This window comes from Oryctolagus cuniculus, chromosome 19 (genome assembly GCF_051225735.1).
Source record: "Oryctolagus cuniculus isolate XC-2025 breed Fujian yellow rabbit chromosome 19, ASM5122573v1, whole genome shotgun sequence".
Taxonomy (NCBI): domain Eukaryota; kingdom Metazoa; phylum Chordata; class Mammalia; order Lagomorpha; family Leporidae; genus Oryctolagus; species Oryctolagus cuniculus.
The window spans coordinates 9,361,871-9,377,981 of record NC_142885.1 but is presented as its reverse complement, the minus strand read 5'-3'; the positions used below and the strand labels follow the sequence as shown (position 1 = coordinate 9,377,981).

At 58.9% G+C, this 16,111-nt stretch overlaps 3 protein-coding genes across 10 annotated transcripts; 1 reads left to right on the top strand and 2 right to left on the bottom strand.

Moving 5' to 3' along the window:
- Nucleotides 1-91: 91 nt before the first annotated feature.
- CNPY4 (canopy FGF signaling regulator 4) lies at nt 92-5,396 on the bottom strand. Of its 3 annotated transcripts, none has more exons than XM_008248886.5 (6): nt 4,742-5,396; nt 2,053-2,179; nt 1,858-1,954; nt 1,503-1,625; nt 851-968; nt 92-757 (listed from the first exon to the last, which is right to left on the bottom strand). In XM_008248886.5, the coding sequence occupies exons 2-6, from the start codon at nt 2,160-2,162 to the stop codon at nt 621-623; spliced, it is 585 nt and encodes a 194-aa protein (XP_008247108.1). In that variant the 5' UTR covers nt 2,163-2,179; nt 4,742-5,396; the 3' UTR covers nt 92-620. The 3 variants fall into 3 exon arrangements, with proteins under 3 accessions (XP_008247108.1, XP_017193359.1, XP_008247109.1); XM_017337870.4 differs by having other exon boundaries at nt 5,233-5,396; XM_008248887.5 differs by having other exon boundaries at nt 4,856-4,998.
- A 102-nt stretch (nt 5,397-5,498) lies between these two features.
- TAF6 (TATA-box binding protein associated factor 6) lies at nt 5,499-12,346 on the top strand. Of its 6 annotated transcripts, none has more exons than XR_016225808.1 (15): nt 5,499-5,579; nt 7,931-8,116; nt 8,207-8,293; nt 8,414-8,567; nt 8,754-8,810; nt 8,905-9,024; nt 9,233-9,378; nt 9,488-9,565; nt 9,654-9,755; nt 9,846-10,028; nt 10,152-10,226; nt 10,346-10,471; nt 10,869-11,042; nt 11,210-11,494; nt 11,840-12,346. XR_016225808.1 is itself a non-coding variant. In XM_051847756.2 (15 exons), exons 2-15 carry the CDS (start codon nt 7,961-7,963, stop codon nt 12,218-12,220), a joined length of 2,037 nt encoding a protein of 678 aa, XP_051703716.1. In that variant the 5' UTR covers nt 5,521-6,219; nt 7,931-7,960; the 3' UTR covers nt 12,221-12,346. The 6 variants fall into 6 exon arrangements, 4 of the variants coding, with proteins under 4 accessions (XP_051703716.1, XP_051703714.2, XP_051703717.1 ...); XR_007920182.2 differs by having other exon boundaries at nt 5,521-6,219; XM_051847756.2 differs by having other exon boundaries at nt 5,521-6,219; nt 11,210-11,407.
- On the bottom strand, nt 11,632-15,955 carry AP4M1 (adaptor related protein complex 4 subunit mu 1). The gene is made up of 15 exons (XM_002721856.6): nt 15,822-15,955; nt 15,638-15,726; nt 15,376-15,482; nt 15,148-15,244; nt 14,793-14,903; nt 14,620-14,700; nt 14,357-14,419; nt 14,189-14,255; nt 14,049-14,102; nt 13,817-13,923; nt 13,648-13,742; nt 13,371-13,415; nt 13,070-13,120; nt 12,875-12,986; nt 11,632-12,755 (listed from the first exon to the last, which is right to left on the bottom strand). Exons 1-15 carry the CDS (start codon nt 15,877-15,879, stop codon nt 12,531-12,533), a joined length of 1,362 nt encoding a protein of 453 aa, XP_002721902.3. The 5' UTR covers nt 15,880-15,955; the 3' UTR covers nt 11,632-12,530.
- Nucleotides 15,956-16,111: the final 156 nt, after the last annotated feature.

Below are 16,111 nucleotides of genomic sequence, written 5' to 3'. Positions count from 1 at the left end.
GAGGCCGCAAGGTGCAAAGCCACATCAGCTTAAGACTAACGACCGAAGGGGCGCTGTGTGCACTGCCATCGGTTGAAACTGTGGGCCCAGCTGATATTTAAAAAAAGTTTAATAGCGGTATATAAAATTTGGCACCTGTGAAATTCTGAGGTGGGCCCTCGGAGAAAATAATACAAAGATAGAGTATGTGTCCCCTTTAACTTATCAGCACCGCCTCACCCCCCAACCCTGCTATTGTCCTGTTCGTGTGCAGGCAGTGTATGTGGGCCGTTGAGAATTAGTGTTCTGGCCTCTCCCTCTAAAAAGTGAAAAATCGACGCCCCCACTCCCCAACGACAAAGAGACTTTCCCAAGGCCCACAGCTCCAGTGCCGCTGCCAACCCCTGGGTGACGGTGGGGAGCCGTCAATAGCATCGCCGTGCACCTGCCAATTAAGGGGCTGGACGGCAGGCAGAGGGCTCATCTACGGGGACAGGGCTTTCACCCGTTGCTCCCACCTTCTCCTCACACCCTGTCGGATCACCCTGAGATCGGATGGGAGAGAACGGCTACAAGCTTTGGGGTGCGGTCAAACACACCCCCCCTTAAAGCTGGGATGGGGAGAGCTCAGACTTCAGGGGTCAGAGATCCTCCGGGTCATGCGTGGGGTTGACTGCTGCCTTGGTCATCTCTGCCTCCGCCTCTGCCTCCTCCTCGCCTTCCACCTTCTCCTGCTCATCTGTGATCTCCTTTCCAGTCCAAGTTTCCTGTAGACATGCTAGAGTGGGTGAGAGAGAACGGCTTAGACGTTGGCTCCGGGGATAGGGGAAGCTGTGGCCAGGCAGGGGAGGAGTCCAACCCTGGAACTGACCAGTTTCGGTAGCTGGGAGCACATGACCTTCGCAGAGGAAACGCTGCAGGGGCTGGTCCTGGTGGTGGAAGTACCAGTCTCCCACGACGTCTTCAAACTCCTCCAGCATCGTCTCGCACTGGTCAGATGGAAAGGCCAGAAGCGTATCAGCTCTGCTGGGCTTTGGACGCCTACCTCTCCACGCTCCACTCCCTGTCTCCCCTGCTCCACCTGACTGACCTGGAGAGCAGGTGGCCAGGAGGTTAAGCTTGGCTTACTAGATGTGCGATCCTCACTCATGCAACAAACAGGTACTGGCCCCTGCTCTGCCAGGTGAGTCAGTAAGCTCTGAATCTCAGCTCCCTGCCTTGCAAATGGAGAACGGTAACAGTAAACATCACAGCAGGCTGTTGGAGGAGTGAAACTAAGGCAGCACTTGGAAAATCCATAGTCCAAAATCTGGGTGCCCGGTCAGTGGTGGTGCATATTATTATTGTCTGTCATTACTTCTCGACATGCTGCTGGACCCCCTCTCACCCACAGCACAGCCCTCACTGGGCCCCCTTCTCCATGCTCACCAGCGGCCACCCCCTGCAGGGAAACCCGAGGCCCTAGCTCCCCTCCCAGGCTCCCTTCTCGCCAGCCTGGACGGCGTGGTGGTACCTTAGCCTACCTGCTTCTTGAGGAATGTGACCTCCACGCTGGGCTCATCCCACAGCTCCAAAGGGATCCCCAGGTCCACCTTCACCCCCTTCTGCACTAGGCCTTTCAGTGTGGCCATGGTCTGACTCTGACCCTGAGAGATGGAGAGATTGGGATTAGCCTGGCCCACGGATTCCTTCCCCTTTCCACTCTATCAGCTTTGTCAACTGCCAGGGACTCATGAGTTCCACGAGGGTGAGATGAGGGAGACTGTTCAGGACGGGGCACCCAGAGGCGAGAGATTGGGCAGGTATCTCTTGAGGACTTCAGGGGATATAGGTCTTTGCTCCGGAGAAGCAGGGCCTTGCCCTGGGGAAGGGTCTGACCTTGGCATATCTCAGCGAGCCCTTGCGCTCAGCATGAACACTGTAATCCAGGATCCGCTCACATAAATTCTCCAAAGCCTCTTCCAGCCTCGTCTCTCTGTGGGCAAAGGGGAAACAAAGACTCCCTGGGTGCTGTGGGAATTCCCGGGGCTCCTTTGGGGGTTGGCAGGTGGAGGAGCAGCAGGCAGGACTCACGAAACGCTGTAAGGCACGTGTCTCTTCCTCTTGCCTGTGTCCAGCACCTGCCCCAGTTCCAGCACCTCTCGAGATCGACCAGTACGACTCAGCTCCTCCTGTAACTCCATGCTCAGCAGCTTACACACTGGGGAGGAAGAGAGAGACCTAAGCGGATGTGAACGACAAACACATCACGGTTCATTGCAGGACGTGCACGTGTGGACTCTCGGGTCAGCCTGAGTTGGCCAAGCGCCACTCTTCCTGTGCCATAGTTTCTCCACCTTTAAGATGGAGATAATAGTATATCTTTCACAGGAGTGGGAAGAGGATTAGACGAATTAATACGGAAAGTCTCTAGAATAATGCCAGACACACAGCAAGCGCAGGATTGTTTGCTGTTGTTAGCAGTTATTTACTGAGCTCCTGCTGTATGTGCACTAACAATATAGAGAACAAGAAGACCCAGAATCTCTATCTATGGGACACGGCCAGTGTGGTTGGGGACATAGAAACAGATGATGACCCCACACTAGGAGCAAGACTAAGAGACTCGGCCGGTGCCGCGGCTCAATAGGCTAATCCTCCATCTAGCGGCGCCAGCACACCGGGTTCTAGTCCCAGTCGGGGCGCCGGATTCTGTCCCGGTTGCCCCCCTTCCAGGCCAGCTCTCTGCTATGGCCTGGGAGTGCAGTGGAGGATGGCCCAAGTGCCTGGGCCTTGCACCCCATGGGAGACCAGGATAAGCACCTGGCTCCTGCCTTTGGATCAGCGCAGTGCGCCGGCGGCAGTGCGCTGGCTGCGGCGGCCATTGGAGGGTGAACCAACGGCAAAAGGAAGACCTTTCTCTCTGTCTCTCTCTCTCACTGTCCACTGTGCCTGTCAAAAAAAAAAAAAAAAAAAAAAGACTAAGAGACTCAATCTGATTAGCAGACGCAAACCCCATTCAGTGGTCACTCACTTCCTACCAGCCTTCAGTTTCCCTAAGGGTGAACATCACATCTGCTTCCCTGCTGTCCTTCCAGCACCTGGTATGTGACTTGCTGCAGTGACAAGCAAATTAAACAGGCACGAGTAACAGAAGCGCCGGGCGCCATGCTAGGACCTGAGCTACACAGGGCCTCCCGCGTCCTGCAGGGGCTAAGAACCTGGCAGAGGAGACAGGTAAGGGAGCTCCTCAACACAGAAGGCAGGAAGGGAGCATTCTGGTGCGGCGTGGGCACAGCTGCTGCTTGCAGGGCCCCCATGTGACATCGGAGTGGAGTCCTGCCTGCTCCCCTTCAGACCCAGCTTCTTGCTAAAGGGAAGGGAGTAGAAGGGGTCCCTGCTGCCGCACGGGAGATCAGGATGGGGTTTCTGGCTCCTGGCTTCAGCCTGGTACAGCCCTGGCATGTGGGGAGGGAACCATCAAATGGAAGATATCTCTCTCCTTCCCCTCTCTCCCCAGTCACTCTGCTTTTCAAATAAGTACATAAATCTTTAAAGAGAGAGAGAGAGAGAGAGAGAGAAGGAAGGGAGGCCAGTGCTGTGACACAGCAGGTAAAACCCCCCTGCCTGCAATGCCAGTGTCCCATACGGGCACCGGTTCAAATCCTGGCTGCTCCAGCTCCCTGATACTGGCATGGGAAAAGCAATGGAAAATGGCCCAGGTGCCTGGGCTCCTGCCACCCATGTGGAAGACCTGGAAGAAGCTCCTGGCTCCTGCCTTCAGCCTGGCCCAGCTCCAGTGGTTGCAGCCATCTAGGGGATAAACCAGAGGATGGAAGATCTCTCTCTCTCTCTGTGTGTAACTTTTTTATATAAATAAATCTTTTCTAAAAAATTAGAATACAGAAGGAGATGGTCATTGCAGACAAAGGGAAAAGCACTAAAGACACAGCTATGAGAGGGCAAGGCACTCACAGTGACCAGTGAGAGGTTCCGTGTGACCAAAGCAGGGGCACTTGGGGCATGGGATGGGGTATGAAAATGAAAGAAAGTTTGGGACCATGCAACAAAGAGATTTATTTGCTTTGCCATAAAATGTTGGCTGTGGGAGTTGGCTTTGTGGTGCAACGGGATAAGTAAGCCACAACCTACAACACCATAATCCCTATGGTGGGTGCCTAGCCAGCTCCTTGCTGATGGCCTGGGAGAGCAGCGGAAGATGGACCAAGTCCCTGGGCCTCTGCACCCACGTGGGAGACCTGGAAGAAGCTCCTGGCTCCTGCCTTTGGCCTAGCCCAGTCCCAGTCATTGTGGTCATTTGGGGAGTGAGTCAGTGGGTGGAAGATCTCTGTCTTGCCGTCTCTCTCTGTAATTCTTTCAAATAAATAAATCTTAAAAAAAATAACGTGGGCTGTATTCTGATCATAGTAGCAGGCCTGCAGGGATGCTAAATAAGAACTGACCCAGTTAGGTCTGTGTTGGAAAGATTGACAGGTGTGGGGAGAAAGCTGGGGCCACAGTGTGAAAGGTGCCAAGAGATCAGCACCCAGTCATGAGGAACACGGATACTGAAACGCGGTGGTGGTGAGGCATAGAGAAAAAAGTCCCGGGAAGACATTAAAGTCAGGAAGGCGGCAAGCTACGAAATCATGACACTCCAGCACCTGGCTCCAAAATGCCCCCTCGCACCTGGGCCCCACACGCATGCAGCCACGGAAGATGCTGCTTGCTGTGAAACCCACCCAGGGCACACCCTCTCTGATGGACAGCCTCTCCTACTTACGTGGCCGCCGCCTCTGTTTATGGGCATCAGGAGCTGCGTTGCTCACCCTCCAACACCCTCAGTGGGCCTATAATTTGGGCGCGTCTCCGCCAGGGTGGGGCAGAGGATGCGTACCAAGGAGGAGCCCGACACCCGGCCCCTGCAGGCTCTCCAGGTTTAAGTCTGATGGGTGACACGGAGGAAACACACCGAAGATGCTCTATGGTAGAGTCGGCGGCCCATGGCGGACAGCATCTGAACTACAATTCCCACAATCCCCTGGGGCCCCGCCAGGGAGAAAAAAGCGGGTTTGCTCCGGACGCCTCCTGGGAATTGTAGTGCCACAGCTTTGAGACGGCACTGTGCGTTCCCCCCTTGACCCCATCCACGCTCCATCAGAATCTCTCCTTCGAGGAGGTCGAGCGGCCCCACCCGTCACAGGACGTGTGGTGTGGCCGAGACGAAGGGGATGGGGCAGGGCGATGCGGACAAGGTCCACTCCCTCTAGATACCTTCGCATTTGCTGGGCAAGCGTTCTGTGTCCTCGTCCTCCTCCTTCGGCGTCCCAGCCCAAACCCCGCACACGACCACAATGAAAAGCAACATTCCCAACCGCACAGGTCCCATGACAACGCGCCGTCCACAAACAACCACCACTTGCTTCCAAACCAACTTCGGAGAGGCGGCGGCGGGCCCTTTAAATTCGGAGGCGGTAGGCGGCACCCTTAAAAAAAAAAAAAAAATCCAGCCTGGCACGGTCGGCGCGTGCGCAAGACCCGCCCACAAGGGGGCAGAGCCTCGCTGCTCTGGGCTTCCCCGCCCATGTTTTGTGGCGCCTCCTGAAGGTCCTGACCGCCGGGTAATGAAAGAATAAATTGAAGTAATGAGAACAACAGGGCGTTGTTCTGAAACGTAAATGTATAAAGAAGCTTTTAAAATATAGTCTCAGGCTGCGATCCTACAGGACTTATTCTGTCTCGGCAAAGGGGCAGTGACTCGCTCGTCTTCTCTGCCAGGACCCGCTCAGGGGGAGGGGGCGGGGCCAAGATGGCGCCGAGCGCCGGGTGAGCGGCGCTGGGGCTGCGGTGAGAGGCTTTTTCTGCCCCGGGCGCTTCCGTGGCCGGGGTGGGTACGACTGGTACCCGGAAGGAGGTCCTTTGAAGGCCCCCTGTGGGGACTGGACTTTTGGCTGTGTGTCGGTGTTCGTGGGGGTCCCGCGTGTGTGCTTGCCTTGGACGGATCCTGGGGGAGATGGGGTGGGCTCTCTGAGCCGCCCTTCCGTGTTGCCTGAGGATCTCCGACCCGCTTCTCCGCTGGGGAAGACGACTTCCCAGCTCTAGCTCGAGTTGACCTCCTCCGAGAAGCCTTCCTGCCGCCGCCGCCGCCGCCCCCGCCGCCCCGAGGAGCTCCTGCGGCTGTAGCGTGTCTTATGAGCCTTTACTGGCAGAGGGCACTGGTACTGGAGAACTAGTCGGAGTTCGCCCGGCGCCAGGCACGGAGTATGTGTTGAATAATTGTGTTCCCTTCAGATGTGAAAGCGGGGGTGAAGACCTAGGACTGCTTCAGAAGAACCAGGTCCTCCTGCCTCCATTCCCCCACCCCGCCCCCGGCCTGTCTCCACCGAGTCCTGAACACCCCTGATGTTCCTTTTCCTAACGCCAAGCTCCGTGCGTGCCGCTCTCCTTCGGAGCCTGTGGCTTATTCGTCTTGGCACTAGTGATATTGAAAACTTACTGGGCATCGACACCTCTCAGCCTTACAGTCCATTCATTTACTCAACAACTATTTATTACTTCCGGTGTCACGGGCACCAGCCTGGGTTTCAGGAATACATCAGTGAGCAAAACAGAGATCCCTGTCTCCATGGTGGGCGATTCGGGCACTGATAATAAGAATGCCAAAAATAAGAAGTGGTGCGGCGTATTGATTAAATGCTCTGGGACAGAGCAAAATGCAATGGAATGAGGGCAGACGAATAGGGTGGTCAGCATAGGTAGCAATAAAGCTGGCCCCCACCAGAGGAGAAAAGGAACGAGTGGACTCCTGAGCATGAAGCTGTAGAGGGACTTTATGAGGAGAGACTCCTAGACAGAGGGAGAGAGCCGAGGCCGTAGAGCAAGAGCACGCCTCGCAGGTGGTTGTGGCAAGGTGGAAGAAGGAACAGGCCAGAGGTGGAATGGGAGAGGGAAGACCTTGAAGGGTCGGTAGACAAGGAGCCATTACAGGGAACTGTGGTTTGAATACGACTTTTCCACCAGCTCTAATCCCCAGAGTCACGCTAATGGTGTTAAGGGGGTGGGAGCTTAAATCTGACTTTGGCGTTTAGAGGCGTGGCCTTTGGAAGGTGTTAAGGTTTAGATAAGGTCATTAGGGTGAAGCCCTTGTAATTGAATCCTGGTGGGTTTATAAGAACAGAGATACACACATACAATCCCACCAGGACGTGAGGCAGCGTGGGGGCAGGGGACTTGCCAGCCCCTGTGAGCTGTGAACCTCTTTATGGAGTAGCATGCCTCAGGGACTTCATTATAGTAACAAAGAGCTGGCTGATGCTCCAGGTTTTCAGTGGAGAAATGACAATCTGGCTTACATTTTTTTTTTTTTTTTTTTTGACAGGCAGAGTGGACAGAGAGACAGAGAGAAAGGTCTTCCTTTGCTGTTGGTTCACCCTCCAATGGCCGCCGCGGCCAGCGCACCGCGCTGATCCGATGGCAGGAGCCAGGAGCCAGGTGCTTTTCCTGGTCTCCAATGGGGTGCAGGGCCCAAGCACCTGGGCCATCCTCCACTGCACTCCCTGGCCACAGCAGAGGGCTGGCCTGGAAGAGGGGCAACCGGGACAGAATCCGGCGCCCCGACCGGGACTAGAACCCGGTGTGCCGGCGCCGCTAGGCGGAGGATTAGCCTAGTGAGCCGCGGCGCCGGCCTTCAATCTGGCTTACATTTTGGCAGAGTCACTTTGGCTGCTATGTTGGGAATTCGTGTAGAGAGGAAGGAGTTACCCAGGCAATAGGTGGATGGTGGTGACCTGGGCCAAACTAAGTAAAAGAATCAGGTTGGATTACTTGGTGGATCTGATGGGAGGGTGGGATAAAGAGTGCCTGGATACATGGAGAGCTGAGCTTGGAGATGGTAAGGGAGACTGGGAATTCGGTTTTGGTGGGGACTTTGGGTTGTTTTCCTCTTTGCCTCCTCCCTGTCTCTCCCCTACAGCATCCTCCTTCAGGGAGGAGGAGTTCCAGAATGGCTGAGGAGAAGAAGCTGAAACTTAGCAACACCGTGCTGCCCTCGGAATCCATGAAGGTGGTGGCCGAGTCCATGGGCATCGCCCAGATCCAGGAGGAGACCTGCCAGCTGCTGACCGATGAGGTCAGCTACCGCATCAAGGAGATCGCCCAGGTAGCCGGGGCCTTCCGTCCAGGGTGTCGCCTGGGCCCTCTTCTCCCTCCAGGTCTTGGATTGATGATGTCTGTTCTCCCTCCTCCCCAGGACGCTTTGAAGTTCATGCACATGGGTAAGCGGCAGAAGCTCACCACCAGCGACATTGACTACGCCCTGAAGCTGAAGAACGTCGAGGTGACGGGGGCGGAGGGGTGGCAGCAGGGAGCGGAGACGCCAGCCTTCCAGATGCTGCGTTGACCTTCGGCCAGGCCTCCACGGGCTCCTCTCTCAGTGTCTGCGTCTCTCCTGCTGCAGCCCCTCTATGGCTTCCACGCTCAGGAGTTCATCCCTTTCCGTTTCGCCTCTGGCGGGGGACGGGAGCTGTACTTCTACGAGGAGAAGGAGGTTGATCTGAGCGACATCATCAACACCCCGCTGCCCCGGGTGCCCCTGGACGTCTGCCTCAAAGGTCGGGGCAGGGGTGGGCGGGGTGGCGGGGAGGAGGAGTGTGGGTGTGGGTGTGAGAAAGTCAGAAGAGAAGCAGGCCTCTGGTGAGTGGCAAGAAGGGGATCAGGGACAAACACGCCTCCCTCAGGGTGGCGTGGCCGCCTCATGTCCAGGTCCCGCACCTCAACTTGACACCTCTTTCCTGCAGCTCACTGGCTGAGCATTGAAGGCTGCCAGCCAGCTATACCAGAGAACCCACCCCCAGGTAACCGCCATACCCAGCGCCCACCCCTGCCCTGTCCTCCATCCCCTCCTCCTGCCTCGCGTCACCTCTCCTGCTGGGACACCTTTCCCTCCAGCTCCCAAAGAGCAGCAGAAGGCTGAGGCCACAGAACCCCTCAAGTCCACAAAGCCGGGCCAGGAGGAAGATGGGCCCCTGAAAAGCAAAGGTCAAGGGGCCGCGCCAGCCGACGGCAAAGGTCAGTGCTGCTGGGCCAGGCTCCTCCCGACGCCCACTGGTCGTTTGTGAAGTGCGTGAGGTCATGGCCAGTGAGGCCCGGAAGGGATGGAGAACCCTAGGAGAGGGAGCCAGGCCGCCTGGATGGGGATGTGGGACGTCGAGGTTGTCTGGCACCGCGGCATCTTCTGGAGCTTCCTTCTGCAAACCTGTGTCCTCGGTTCCCACAGGGAAAGAGAAGAAGGCACCGCCCCTGCTGGAGGGGACCCCTTTGCGCCTGAAGCCCCGGAGCATCCACGAGTTGTCCGTGGAGCAGCAGCTGTACTACAAGGAGATCACAGAAGCCTGCGTGGGGTCCTGCGAGGCCAAGAGAGCGGTGAGGCCCCACCGCCCCGCCGGCCCGCCCTCCCCCCAGGACGCCTCCTCTGGGGCTCCAGGTTGTCCCACCATCCCGCCCCGCCTCACTCGCTCCCCCTCTCCCACAGGAGGCTCTGCAGAGCATTGCTACGGACCCGGGCCTCTACCAGATGCTGCCGCGATTCAGCACCTTCATCTCAGAGGGGGTGAGGATGAGGTTCAGCAGGAGCAAGGGGTGCTCTGAGTTCTTGCACCTCGGGGGGTCTCACTGCCCCCACCTCTCCCCGGCCACAGGTCCGTGTGAACGTAGTTCAGAACAACCTGGCCCTGCTCATCTACCTGATGCGCATGGTAAAGGCGCTGATGGACAACCCTACGCTGTATCTAGAAAAATACGTGAGTGCCCCTGCCTGCCCTCCGGCCTCCCCGCGGCCACCGAGGCGGCACCTGCCGGGCGGGCTCAGCTGAGCCACGCCTCTCCGTCAGGTGCATGAGCTGATTCCAGCTGTGATGACCTGCATTGTGAGCAGGCAGCTGTGCCTGCGACCCGATGTGGACAATCACTGGGCACTCCGGGATTTTGCCGCCCGCCTGGTGGCTCAGATCTGCAAGCATTTCAGCACAACCACTAACAACATCCAGTCCCGGATCACCAAGACCTTCACCAAGGTGAGCTGGCCGCTCCCCGTCACTGCCCCAGGCCCGTCAGCAGCTCCGCCCACAGCAGCCGCGGGGGACAGAATGCTGTCCTTTTCAGACACCGTTGATCTGGTTTGTTTTCCTTCCCCTCAGAGCTGGGTGGACGAGAAGACTCCGTGGACAACTCGTTACGGCTCCATCGCAGGCTTGGCGGAGCTGGGACACGATGTCAGGCCCCCATGGGGAAGCAGTGGGGAGGGAGGGGGTCCCGAGGTTACAGAGGGCAACAGCCTCTACCTGAGACCCCTGGTGACGGGGGCCCTGGCCTCGCCTGTTCTTGTCAACAGGTGATCAAGACTCTGATTCTGCCACGGCTGCAGCAGGAGGGGGAGCGGATCCGCAGCGTCCTGGACGGGCCCGTGCTGAGCAATATCGACCGCATCGGGGCCGACCACGTGCAGAGCCTCCTCCTGGTGACCAAAGCCCCTGCCTGCCCACCACTTGCCACTAACACCCCTGTTTCCCGCCCTCACACAGTGCTGAGCTTGGCCACATTTATCTGAGCTCCTGTTCTGCGGGCAGACAGACTAAAATCCAGGAGGGTCATGAAGGAAATCGGGGCATCCACTCAGCCTGCAAACTTGCCCAGCCCCCTGCCCCCCATGCTCTCCATCACCAGGGCCCCCTGCCGTGCGGGGCAGGCGTACACCCCCTGGATCAGGTGCCTCGCAGATGTTACTTAGCAAGCTGCTTCATTCCCACCAGCTGGTGCCTGTACTTCCTTATGAGGAAAGCCCACAGCATTCCTAACAGCAGCTTGGCCGAGTCCCACGGTCACCCTTTCTAAGAGTGCCAGCCTTCTCTCTGCAGAAACACTGTGCCCCTGTTCTGGCAAAGCTGCGCCCACCGCCTGACAATCAGGATGCCTATCGGGCAGAATTTGGGTCCCTCGGGCCCCTCCTCTGCTCCCACGTGGTCAAGGCCCGGGCCCAGGCTGCTCTGCAGGCTCAGCAGGTCAACAGGACTACGCTGACCATCACACAGGTCAGCGACCCATGGGTGGGACGTGGGCCCTCGCCTGCAGGCCCCGAGTCAGTGAATGATGTAACACCCCATTTCTTGTGAGCAGTAAGCGGAGCCTGAGTCTCTCCCTTCAGCACCGCCTTTTTTCTTAGATGTTGACATTTCCTTCTGGTCTGTTCTTCCTGCAGCCCCGGCCCACACTGACCCTCTCACAGGCCCCTCAGCCTGGCCCTCGGACCCCTGGCTTGCTGAAGGTGCCGGGCTCCATCACACTGCCCGTCCAGACATTGGTGTCTGCACGAGCTGCCGCCCCACCCCAGCCTTCCCCTCCTCCAACCAAGTTTATTGTAATGTCCTCGTCCTCCAGCGCCTCATCCACCCAACAGGTATGCTGAGGAACTCTCCAAGGGCCATGCCACCTGAGAGCACCTGGGGAGGTCCCAGAGCAGAGCCCAGTCCATTCCAGGCCCAAGGTCAGGAGATGGAAGGGTCACTGCCAGGGGTCTTGGCCAGAGCAAGGCCTCCCGCTGCCTGTGGTCTAGGGTAGGGTTGGGGAAGGGCCATTTGGGTATTTATAAAAAAACATCCTTCACAGGCCATACACAATTCATCCACTTAGAATTCCCCTGGTATAGATTTATTGGGTTTCGAGTCCTGCCTGTGGCTCTCACAGGCTTTATCCGCCCCATGGGCTGGTTGTTCCCCCCGCCTGGTAGGGGTCTGGAGACATGAACCGTGCCTGGGGGAGCACCTGCAGGCCCCTGAGGAGAGCCAAGAGCACGGGGCAGTCGGTGGACACTGCTGTCCTGTCTCCCCAGGTCCTGTCCCTCAGCACCTCAGCCCCCGGCTCAGGCTCCACCACTACCTCTCCTGTCACCACCACGGTCCCCAGCGTGCAGCCCATTGTCAAGCTGGTCTCCACCGCCACCACCGCACCCCCCAGCACTGCCCCCTCTGGTCCGGGCAGTGTCCAGAAGTACATTGTGGTCTCACTTCCCCCCACAGGGGAGGGCAAGGGGGGCCCTGCCTCCCACCCTTCTCCCGTCCCTCCCCCATCATCTTCCCCATCCCCCCTTGGGGGCAGTGCCCTCTGTGGGGGGAAACAGGAAGCGGGGGACAGCCCTCCTCCAGCCCCAGGAACTCCAAAGGCTAATGGCTCCCAGCCTTCCGGCTCAGGCTCCCCTCAGCCTGCTCCATGACAGTGCCCCCCATCTGCTGACCTGCACGTGTGCCAAGTGGAAGGATGGAGCAGGCTGCTTCCCCCACGTGACTTTCTTTTTAGATTACACAGCCATTTCCCAGAATAAAAGTTTGATTTGTAAGCACTGATTTCCCCAAGTTCTCCCTGCATCGGCTCCCATGGAAGGGGGCCGGTCTCTCGAGCCCTCCTGGTTTCTCCAGACTTCCTGCTCACATCCAGAGCCCCAGACCAGGAGGCCAGAAAAGAAGATAATTGTCCTTTTCCCACTTAAGCGCCTGCTGCCTCTGTCCTTGTTTCGAGACCCAGCTTCAGATCCGAATGACATAGGCGCTGCTGTGGCTCAGGTGTCGCACCCACTTGTGGGGGTTGGTGTTACCACACGGCCTGCAGGACAGTCTGAGGAAGCGGACCTGGAGGCCAGAGCACGTGTGCCGGGGGAGTTCGAAGGAGAGGCTCGCAGGGCCCAGCCCCAGAGGAGAAGCCGAAGTGGGAGTCCCATGGCCGGGAGGCCCCGGGAGGCTGGGGACATCCATCTGTGAGGAGAGAGAGCAGGGAGGCTGTCAGGCCAGATGAGGCTGCAGCTGCTTTGGGAGGGCTGAGCAGGGGCTGGGGTGAAGGGCAATGGGGAGGGCGCTAGAGCAGCCGTGGGTACCTGGAAGAGGCCTGACAGTTGAGAGCCTCCTTGCACTCGAGGCAGGTCCCAGTGAAGGGCTCCCTCCCCCAGCTCTGCCTTCTGTTCTGGGCTGCTCAGCTCCTGAGACAGGCTGGGGTGGGGAAAGGGACAGTGCTGGGCCCAGCTGCACTGCAGCCCTGGGCCATGCTATTCCCCGGGGGAGCTCACACGCACCTGACCACCCCTCGCGGCAGGGGGAGGTGCAGCCTGACGTTGAGAGCTTGGCTGCAAACGAGAAAGGAGCAGAGTCGGCCCCAGAAGCCATGGTCGTCCCTGGTCCTGGTCCCCCTTGAGCGTCACTGTGGGAGTTCAGCACAGGTGCCACCTCCACTTCCTTCCCAAATGTTAATGCCGCCAGCGAAACTGGAATCTGAGGCTGGTGGCTGCACGTGAGGAAGCAGCATCGCATTCTCGACCTTGGCCCTGTATGCTGTCCTAGCTGGCTGGACCAGGAAAGGCCAGCGCCCTCCCTTACCTCTTTGGGGGCAGGTCACATCGCAACTTCAGGTAAACCTGGAGCCTGGATGAGAGGGTGAAACACCATCTGTTAGGTCGTGTCCTACCGGTATCTCACCAGTGCCCACCCAGGGCCTCCACGCACAAGGGGAAGGGCCAAAGCCCAACTCCACTAGGCAAGCTTTTTCCCAATCTGCACCCTCTAACACGACCTCCACCTCCCTTCTGTGGTAAGCTTTGGCAGCTTAAATGTCTGGGCTCAGGTTCCATAGTTAGAACACAGGGAATGGTCTCACCGGCCTGAGCCTCGGTCCCACTGCACAGAGGGAAAGAGCCGGAAGGGAAGTGGGGAGGGGAGGTCATCGGAGAGTTGGTACCGCATCACCGTCAGCTGAGGTCAGAGAGGAAGGAGGTCAGGTTCCTCCTTCCCGTCTTCCAGGGGAGCCCCCGCCCCCCAATCCTGACCTCGCCCTGAGGAGGCTGCAGGCGGAGGATCCGATGAGATTCAAACTCGTCCAGCTGTACCGAGCTGTGAAATGAGACTTCATCCACGCGAATTCCTGGCCCGTAACCTGGAAAGGTGGAAAAAGGCCTCTCCTGACCCACGTTTTGGGAGAGGGAAGGCTCCGTCTAACTCCTCTCTAGGAAATCCGGCTGGAACCGGCCCTTGGGAGACGAAGACCCTTGCTCTCCTCACCTCTCAATTCTGACTTCCCCACACAGAACTCCTCGGTCAAGCCGATGCGCATCTCTGTCCGAGGGAGGAATGCAGGAAAGGTCAGCAGATGTCTCCACAGGCGCCAAGGGGCCCGTCCCCACCCCAACCCGGGTTCTCACCCGAGCCACTGGGCAGGAAGCTCTTGAGCCGGATCTCTCCCTGCACATCCACCTTCAACAGGGAGCCCTGAGAGTGGCAGGGAGGTTACTGCCCTGCGTCCCGACCCCCCAGCCCATTGCCCGGGCTCCCTCTGTCCGCAGCTCTAGGCTTAGAGCACCCAGACTCACATTAGATGCTATCAGTACAGATAATCTCTCAACCACGTCCAGGAAAACTTCATTCTTCTGGCTCTGAGGAAGAGAATGTGGGAGGCTGGTGGCTGACCAGCCTATGCCCTGGAACGCTTGGGCAGAAGGCACAGGGCAGTCAAAGGTGGGGACACACGGTCAGGGGTGGAAAGCCACGTTGGGGCTTTGGGTCTCTGGGGCTGGATTCTGGGGCTCTGGGTTCTGGGAGAAAATCGGTTTGACCCCATGGATCTTTGCTTCACCTGGTCGGAGCGGCTGGACAGGACAGGGCGGCTGGCGGCACTGCTGGGAGCCACTTTGCTCTGTTGGGTCTCCGCACCAAACTGTGAAGCACCCAGAGCAATCAGCCCAGGGAACACTGGACACTCCCGGCTGGTCCTCCACCCACCCTCGGTCCTCGTCTTCCCTGACCTACCAAGCCAACACTGCTGAGGTCGAAGAGGCTGAAGGGCTTGCTGACCACAGCCTCTGTCTGGATGAAGTTCCTCAGCATCTCTGTGGCCGTGGTCTGAACATAGCCATAGTCCTAGCGGTGGAGAAGAAAGGCGGGTGTTTGGGCCGCCTGCGGAGCCGGGAGAGGGATGGAAAAGGAGGCCTCCTGACCATGGCGTCCCGTGGTAGAAGACTGGATGTATGGGGAGTCTTCAGATTCACAGGAAATCAATATTGGGGGAGTGGGGGGACGATGCGTGGGTTTCACAACCTTTGGCACTACGCGCATCCTTTAACGGCATTTGTTCGCGAAGTTTTGAGAAGTCCCTGGGTCTTACCAGCACCTCATCCAGGAGCTCGTAGACCAGGGCCACGTTACGGGAGATGGTCGCCTCGCAGAGGGAGCCGCAGTAGTCGCCCAGGAGAGTGGCTACCCTGAGGAGGGAGGCAGGCAAGTGCACCCCAGCCCAGTCCAGCCCTGCCCTGCCCTGCCCTGCCCTGCCCTGCCCGGCCCTGCCCTGCCCTGCCCGGCCCAGCCCTGCCCTGCCCGGCCCGGCCCTCCTCACCGGGACAGCAGCTCGAGGAGGCTGAAGGGAGAAATATTTGCCCAAGTCGTGGCCACCAAGTAGAGGCCGCTGTGTCTGATGTGGATGAAATGCCGGCCATCGTGGTGCTGAGGCAGAGGCGGGGCGAGAGGCGCTGGGCTGTGGTGACCGAGGGCTCCCGAGGCCCACACCCGGCGACCCCTGGACCCTCCCCACGCCCCCCAAAGCGGGGGCACCCGCCGGGTCCGCCGGCTCCCAGCCCCCGCCCGCCGCGAGCGGTTACCATGACAACCGGGGACTCGTCTCCCGGCAAGCCCGTCAGCTTCCGGTAGAAGAGCTCGGCCACATCCCGGCCGCCGCTGTCTCCACGGACTGGCCGGTGGGAGAGGACAGTTAAGGAGCCAGCGACACAGGCTGACCCTGGGCACGACTCCCACCCGACCCCGCCCGCGGGTGGTCAAGGATACAGTCCTTGTAGATGAGCGGGTCCCCCTTGGAGGACAGAATGAAGAACTGGGAAATCATGGCCGTTCGGGAGGGCAGATCAGAACACGGCGAAAGTTGGGTCTGTCCCGCCCTGCGGTCCCGGAACAGAAGGACGCGAGAGGGCTGGCCCTTTAAGAGCGCTTCCCCGCCGCTTAGGCCGAACCGGGACCGCGGGAAACCCGGCGCCGCCCCTCCTCGGCAGGCGGTTACCTCCCGGCCCCTCCACCGCCTCCCCGTCGCTCAACCCAGGCTCGCCCCATCATTGGGCAAA

Excerpts from the sequence above, each read along its gene's own strand:
- AP4M1 (XM_002721856.6), bottom strand. The coding sequence starts at position 15,879 with ATGATTTCCCAGTTCTTCATTCTGTCCTCCAAGGGGGACCCGCTCATC. Across the intron at positions 13,416-13,647 it reads TGGGACCGAGGCTCAGGCCG|GCTCCAGGTTTACCTGAAGT; the intron begins GTGAGACCATTC and ends CCTCTCATCCAG. Across the intron at positions 12,987-13,069 it reads CTGCCGCGAGGGGTGGTCAG|CCTGTCTCAGGAGCTGAGCA; the intron begins GTGCGTGTGAGC and ends TCCCCACCCCAG.
- CNPY4 (XM_017337870.4), bottom strand. The coding sequence starts at position 5,347 with ATGGGACCTGTGCGGTTGGGAATGTTGCTTTTCATTGTGGTCGTGTGC. Across the intron at positions 1,955-2,052 it reads CACGTGCCTTACAGCGTTTC|AGAGACGAGGCTGGAAGAGG; the intron begins GTGAGTCCTGCC and ends CTTTGCCCACAG. Across the intron at positions 758-850 it reads GCTCCCAGCTACCGAAACTG|CATGTCTACAGGAAACTTGG; the intron begins GTCAGTTCCAGG and ends CACCCACTCTAG.
- TAF6 (XM_051847755.2), top strand. Across the intron at positions 8,811-8,904 it reads ACCAGAGAACCCACCCCCAG|CTCCCAAAGAGCAGCAGAAG; the intron begins GTAACCGCCATA and ends CTTTCCCTCCAG. Across the intron at positions 9,756-9,845 it reads CGCTGTATCTAGAAAAATAC|GTGCATGAGCTGATTCCAGC; the intron begins GTGAGTGCCCCT and ends CCTCTCCGTCAG.